Source organism: Eurytemora carolleeae, unplaced genomic scaffold, assembly GCF_000591075.1.
Source record: "Eurytemora carolleeae unplaced genomic scaffold, Eaff_2.0 scaffold140, whole genome shotgun sequence".
NCBI lineage: Eukaryota > Metazoa > Arthropoda > Copepoda > Calanoida > Temoridae > Eurytemora > Eurytemora carolleeae.
This window is the reverse complement of record NW_019396224.1, coordinates 338317-345936: the sequence shown is the minus strand read 5'-3', so window position 1 is coordinate 345936 and position 7620 is coordinate 338317. Positions and strand designations below refer to the sequence as shown.

At 34.0% G+C, this 7620-nt stretch overlaps 1 protein-coding gene across 1 annotated transcript in view; it reads right to left on the bottom strand.

Moving 5' to 3' along the window:
* LOC111698643 (NACHT and WD repeat domain-containing protein 2) overlaps window positions 1-6745 on the bottom strand; it is a 50077-nt gene extending 43332 nt beyond the window's left edge. Inside the window, exons 1-8 of the mRNA XM_023469022.1 lie at window positions 6602-6745; window positions 5438-5560; window positions 3949-4139; window positions 3599-3668; window positions 3108-3185; window positions 2558-2626; window positions 1861-1928; window positions 964-1032 (exon numbers count right to left, since the gene is read on the bottom strand). Of these exons, the coding sequence (XP_023324790.1) occupies window positions 964-1032; window positions 1861-1928; window positions 2558-2626; window positions 3108-3185; window positions 3599-3668; window positions 3949-4139; window positions 5438-5560; window positions 6602-6676 (743 nt within the window). The 5' untranslated portion in view covers window positions 6677-6745. The remainder of the gene's footprint in view (window positions 1-963; window positions 1033-1860; window positions 1929-2557; window positions 2627-3107; window positions 3186-3598; window positions 3669-3948; window positions 4140-5437; window positions 5561-6601) is intronic.
* Between the last annotated feature and the right edge of the window lie 875 nt (window positions 6746-7620).

The window sequence follows — 7620 nt, the reverse complement described above, 5'->3', positions numbered from 1 at the left end:
AAATTCGTTCCTCCTAGATTTAGTTTAGTTAATCTTCTCAGTATCCTAAATTTATAACATATGTTTTCAGTATTCTAGATTTAGAATATATGTTTTCAGTATCCTAGATTTAGATTAGTTAATCTTCTCAGTATCCTAGACTTAGAATATATATTCTCAATATCCTAGATTTAGATAAGTTAATCTTCTCAGTATCCTAGATTTAGAATATATATTCTTAGTATCCTAGATTTAGAATATATGTTCTCAGTATCCTGGATTTAGAATATATGTTCTCAGTATCATAGATTTAGAATATATGTTCTCAGTATCCTAGATTTAGAACATATGTTCTCAGTATCCTGGATTTAGAATGTATATTCTCAGTATCCTAGATTTAAAATATATATTCTCAGTATCCTAGATTTAGATTAGTTAATCTAAATTTAATGATATATCAGATTTGTCTATAAAATCAGCCACTGGAGGTGTAATTTTTAGTAACCATTCATTTATTAAAGAGCATAGCATCCCCCATGTCCGATTATAGAGTGGCATCCCCCATGTCTGATTATAGAGTGGCATCCCCCATGTCCGATTATAGAGTGGCATCCCCCATGTCCGATTATAGAGTGGCATGTTTCATGTCCGATTTTATAGTGGCATGCCCCATGTCCGATAATAGAGTGGCATGCCCATGTCCGATAATAGAGTGGCATGCCTTATGTCCGATAATAGAGTGGCATCCCCCATGTCCGATTATAGATTGGCATGCCACATGTCCGATTCTAGATTCTAGATTGCTTCTGTTACAAAAGGAGAACCGCAATTTGGATTAATTAATTTTGAAATGTAAAACGGGAATGACACCATCATTGGTGCCAAAACCAAGGTTGAAAGGTTGGTAATCTAAGTAACAATGTTCAATGAATGTCGTCTTCCTGTTTCACAGCTTTGTGGGTTCAATTGTAGATAATCGTTTACCTGGTATATATGATCACATGATCCTTAACATAATCATCTGGCATTGATATACAACCATTTCGTACTTCTCTACAAAATAATGTAAAATTATTTTAAGAACCCTTAATTTACAGCATCTCTTTGTTTTGTGTATTTGTCGCTGGTTGATAAAAGATTATTTGAAATAATCTAAGCTTAGGTAGAAATTCGGCATCATTGTATTGATATAAACGGCTACCACTGCAGAAATTACCAGCAACAAAAGTGTATTTTTGAACATAAATCTATTGTAACAGTGGGCGAGTTTTGTTGATCTTTTACGATCAGCAATTCAAGGATGTTTTGGATCGCTGAGATCATAGCTACCAAGGGGAATCATGCCCCCTTTCCCCCCCCCCCATCTTTAACCCTACGGTTGGACTTTAGAGTCCTATTTTGAATCCTAACGGATTTATTTGAGTTTGCATTTGGATTCTATAAATAACCCAAGCGACGCCGAATTTTCCGTTATCTTGAAGACCCAAGCGTTGGGGAGGGGGCGGAACAACCCCGGGGTAGCTAGGGTTAAATGCGATCCTAGGATGGAGCAAAATCGAAGGAGGAGAGTTAGTTGATCACCAGCTCCATTAAACTGAGGTTCCCTTGAAGAATTCCCCTATTTGATGAAACTGATTTGATTAATAATATTTAGTTTGTATAAGTGAGACGATGAAAATGAAAATGTAAAATGTCTCCTGTTTGATAGATCTGATTAGATTCACAATATCTCGTTTGTATTAGTATCGTTCGATTTAAAGTTTGTATCTTTTGTATATAAATATATTGTAAGAAAAACCGACGCGTTGAATATTTGAGAAACTCAGTGCATTGCTTTATTGATTTTTATTCATATACTATACTATTGATTAATCAATATACCTTTCTGTGACAGCCATTCTGTAATTATGCATTTGCTCCTCATCAAACTTGTCATTTTGATACAAAGCCTGAACAAATTCTCTTAAAGCTTTGAAACTATCTTATACTTTTAGCATAAGCTGTAGCTTATTAACCCTTAGATTATACTCTTAGTTTAAGCTTAGCTTATTTTTCCTTAGATTATACTTGTAATATAAGCTTTAGTTTATTTTCACTTAGATTATACTTTTTGTATAAGCTTAGCTTACTTACCCTTAGATTATACTTTTAGTATAACCTGTAGCTTATTTACCCTTAGATTATACTTTTAGTATAAGCTGTAGCTTATTTACCCTTAGATTTTAATTTAAGCATAAGCTTAGCTTATTTTCTCTAAGATTATACTTTTAATATATTAACCCTTACATTATACTATAAGTATAAGCTTAGCTTATTAACCCATAGATTATACTTTAGTATAAGCTTATCATATTTACCCTTAGATTATACTTTTAGTAAAAGCTGTAGCTTATTAACCCTCAGTTTATACTTTTAGCATAAGCTTAGCTTATTTTCCCTTAGCTTATACTTTTAGTTTAAGCTTAGCTTATTTTTCCTCAGATTATACTTTTATTGACCTTTAGATTGTATTTTTAAAATATGCTGTAGCTTATTTACCCTAATGCAGCTCTGGAACTTATATTTTCCTATGTTTTACCTTTGCAGCTTTCCTAAGCATAAGCTGTAGCTTGGCTAAGGTTCCCCACCAAATACCCGCATCTCGAGCCTTTAATCATATCTCATACATTTAACAGAAGTTATATTAGCTTTTATTTCAAATAAAAAAGAAATTACAATCAGCATACATATACCGGTTGTCCCACTAAACATTACATGTACAGAGAAAATATTTTTTCGGCATTTATTCTTCAATTTACTTTTACAAGTATAATTAGTAAAGCAAAAATCCCAAAAATCCCGAAATGAATGTGTATGCATGTGGACTGCTAAAATCAAGAACTTGTTCAAATTACAAATTTTAACTAAACACAATATTGTCTAACTTTGGTAACTTTGAAAGCATAAAAACGGCAGGCAGCAAAGACGATCTTAATTCATCTCTAAACGGACAGGTTTCGCGGGACACTCTATATACAATTATACCTTCGGATTTTTTTTTGAAAAGATCGAAAATCAAAAAAGTATTATTGAATTTTTATCAATTTATATAAAAATTTAAAAAATTATTTTGGTTGAGAAAGTTATACCTGGAGTTTAGGTTGTCTCTTGTTTAAGAAATGAACTAAATGTGTAGAAATAGGAAGTAGTATGGATTCCGGGGGTACCTGTACAGTACAAATATTAATGGATTCCGGGGGTACCTGTACAGTACAAATATTAAATGTAGAAAACTTGTCTTTTTTCAAGAAATTACTTTTTTTAAAACGAGGAACGTGTGTCCGGCTATCATAAGCCTCGCGAAAACTCTTCAAGCAGCAAAACTTTCGAAATCAACTCCGAGCTTGCCATCCTGACCTCCGAGCCGATTGCATACAATACAAGAAAAGTTTATGTCATAATTTGAACGCAATATTTAGATATCTTTAACTAATGGTGCAGTTCACACAGACCTGTTTTGCATGCTTTGTCGATTTTCAAGTTACTGGCAAAAGTGTTTGGTTTACAACAACAACAAATATGATTGATAAAATGTCGTCTTCCTAGTCCATAGGTCCCTAGCTGTATTGTTTTTACCAACCTTGTTGCTATCCTTTCTATACCATCTATCCAGTAAGGAGACATCGTTACCCATGGATACAAGAGCATCTCTAAACAGTGATACGCTATACAGAGTGTTTCATATCACATACATTTTTATTACTATTTATGTTTAAATGCAGTCCAGTAGTTTAATTTCAAGTTACCATGTACTTTTAGAGTGGCGTATCACGTTGTAAACGGTATTTTCAATTGTGTTTCCTCAACGACAAAAGTGACTTGCAGATTTGCAAGTTAAAAACATAGGGTTTCTCTCACATTCTTGATAAGAATGGGACATGACACTCTACATTCAAATTGAGGGGTCACTTGAAGTGATCTGAATAGTACCTTAGAAGTTCAAGTTCTGCTGTATCTATCTCTGAAGGTATAGGTCTGTACCCGTACTTCTGTGCACCAAAGTATATAAAGTTTGGACCCATGCTGTACTTCTGACATCCTCTTAGCTCGTTCATGCACAGTGCTGTCGTCATGTGCTCGTCTGTCATTTCGTCGCGTACTCCCCATCTCATATCAACTACCTAGGCAATTTTTTGATAATAGGACTGGGCAAAGACCTGCTGACAAATAAAATTTAACGGAAACTTCCGTTAACGAACTGAAATTCCCTTAACGAACTGAAATTCCCTTAAAGAACTGAAATTCCCTTAACGAACTGAAATTTCCTTAACGAATTGAAATTCCCTTAAAGAACTGAAATTCCCTTAACGAACTGAAATTTCCTTAAAGAACTGAAATGCCCTTAACGAACTGAAATTTCCTTAACGAACTGAAATTCCCTTAACGAACTGAAATTCCGTTAACCAACTGAAATTCCTTTATTGAACTGAAATATCCGTTGATTTATTAATCAAGAAATAAACGAAAAGAATTTTTAATAATTCCAATCATTAAAGAATAATTTTGTTCACTATGCGCCATAACGCGACCAACATTAAACATGTATTATTCTCATTTTAGGCCAAAAACCTGTCTTGCAATGTCTTAAAACCTGTCTTAAAAAACATTTTTGAAAGAAAGATCTGTTAAAAATGATAATATTTTCTTGGTCGAATATTTTAATTCTGTTTAAACAATGTTTACAAACAAATAAAAGTTTTTAACAAGCTAATTGAGAATATACATTTTTAACAGCTTTGAACTAAACGCATTAAATTTTTTTCATTCTGAAGTTATAGTAATTCACTTTATTAAAATAAACACTTCTAAAAACATAATTTATAATACTAAATTTGATTAATACATTTTTATACAGTGATAACCAGAAAACTCTGTAATAAGAAGACGACTTTTAGAGTCAAGTTTTAACTTTAAATAGTTCATTGAGCATGAGACACAGCTATGGTGCATTGTAGACAGACCTATTTCACTTAATTAGTGACTTTATAAGTTCTTCTTAAACTATTTGCTTTGTAAAAACTTCAAATACGCTTAAGTATTGCTATAAAGTCGTCTTTCTCCAGAGTTTTCTGGTTACCACTGTACTCCTATATCTATATACTCCCTGCAGTAATCATAGATACCTGGTACTACAGTCAATGTTTTTCCCTAGTTCTCCTAGATACCTGGTACTCCAGTCCATGTTTCTACCTGCAGTACTCCTAAATACCTGGTACTCCCCTCCATGTTTCTCCTTGCAGTACTGGTGCTGAAGTCCATGTTTCTCTCTAGTACTCCTAGACACCTGGTACTCCAGCCCATGTTACTCCCGTAGTACTCCTAAATACCTGATACTCCAGTCCCTGTTACTCCCTGCAAAGTACTCCTAGATACCTGATACTCCAGTCCCTGTTACCCCCTGCAAAGTACTCCTAGATACCTGGTACTCCAGTCCATGTTTCTCCCTGCAATACTCCTTGATCTTTGGGTAGACGTATTCCATCAACGTGTTCCTCTCCATCAACATGTCCGTGAAGGTTGAGCTTGTGAATATCCGCACAACCTTGAAAAATGAAGATTATGCAATCGTAGAAAATAGTGTCCTGCGAATATACGAACATAAAACTCAAAAAATCTAGGTCCTGCTTTTTTCGAATAATGGATTAAGAATTAAAAGGAATAGAAAATTTGTTGTATATATATCTTTGTATTTATTCAGGTGATTTCCCAAAGGCATTTTCCCAAGTGCAACTTCTCAAGTAACAATTTCCCAAGTGGAAACTTCCCAAATGTGCAATTTCCCAAACGGCTACTTTTGAAAGGTTGGGTTAGGCCCTCTGAGGCGCCCTAGATTGCAAATGGGGGCAAGCGCTGCGGCTAGGATGGGCTAAGGGGCAGAGCAATGCGGCTAGAACAGGCTAGGTGGCGAGCGCTGCGGCTAGAACAAACTTGGGAAGTTGCCGCTTGGAAAATTGCACAGTTGGGAAGTTAGCACTTGGGAAAATACCCTTGGGAAGTTGCCGCTTGGGGGAAAATCTTTAGGAAAGTACCTAACATCTTATTTTATTTTATCATTTTATGTATTTGTGTTCTGTATAGTATCTTTTAACATTTTGATGAAGGAAATAAATCAAAAAAAAATTATCTTCTTAAAGTTTTCTCACGCACTCTAATTTCGAATACCTTTTGGGTTGCCCCCGAAGGCTGAGAGTATAAAGATAACATAAAAACCATCTGATAAGAAAACCCCAAGGTTAAATTAAATTGTTTTTTGGTTGTACAAAGTCCTTTAGTGGCTTATTTAATGATTTCGCAAATAAAGGAACAAGTTTACAATTGCAGAGAAGGGTGAATTTAAGAGGAATACAGTATAAAGTCTGCAATCTGCATGCAGTCGTTTCTGAAGTCTTATCCTTTGTGGATAATCCTGTATATGATCGAATCCTGTATATGATCGAATGCTTCTAAAATGTCAAATGTCAAATGTAAAGATTATTTTTGAAAGGTAATTTGTTGAATCATAATACCAAAAAAAGTAATAATGACAAATAAAAAAGTCTTTTTTAAATCTTTGTGCATTAAGAAACAGATCTGTAATCATTACTTTTGAGCTGAGTGGTGGAAGATCATCAAGATTTCCCGCGAAAATTCTGTCAACTGTTGCTTCATCTCGCGGCATTTTCTCTTATCTGTACACTGAACAGTGTACATGTACCAGCTGTACTGTACTTTTTTACGATCTACAAAAATTTCTGAAATCATGTAAAATGAAAATTTCCACAAAAAAATCTTTAAAATTATGTTTTTCTTTATGGATGCATGATACAACTTGATTTAGAAATTTTTAATTCTTGAGGTGAATTTTGTAACGTGGAATGGGAAAATATAATTTACGAATTTTGAATATTTCTGAGACCAAAATCATATTTTTTCAATAAATTACCATAACCAATTTATACGAGTAATTATCTCAAATTCGTAATAAGTAATGTAAATAAAACAATGCTCGCGTCCTCTAAACATATTTTTTTGTAATGTTGAAATACTTTTATTCATTATTTATTTCTTCTTACAAAGTGAAAACTTTAATAACCACCGCCACAAAAGATTTCATGATTAATAAATTATATAAGTCGGGGAAATATAAGGAGGGGGGGGGGATACAAGTAAAAGAAGGGGAAACTAAATTAACTGCATAATATTATATATTATGGGGTGTTTGGAGAAGGGAGGGGAATAAAAATAGTTTGGAAGTACGGGACAGCCATAAATATTTTTGCAACCTGATGCATTATACTGTAAACCTTTGATTTTTCAGACTTTGAGTATATTGACTTTGAAATGAATGCATGCAAAGGTATTCTACATCAAGTTTAGTAAATTAGAGTTTGAGGCGAGTAGTCAGTTCCTTTACACCACTCTAAAAAATGCATGATTCGTGCCGGTATACAACACGTACTGTATATGTACTACATGGCTACTACTATATGGCTACCCATTGATCAGTGTAGAGTCGACCCAGCACGTTTTTTTGCACCAAATACAGCCTTGCAAGATCACAGTGCCGTTCTTTTAGTAAATATGTGTGTAGATACAGGGTGTCCCACGAAACATGACAGTTGG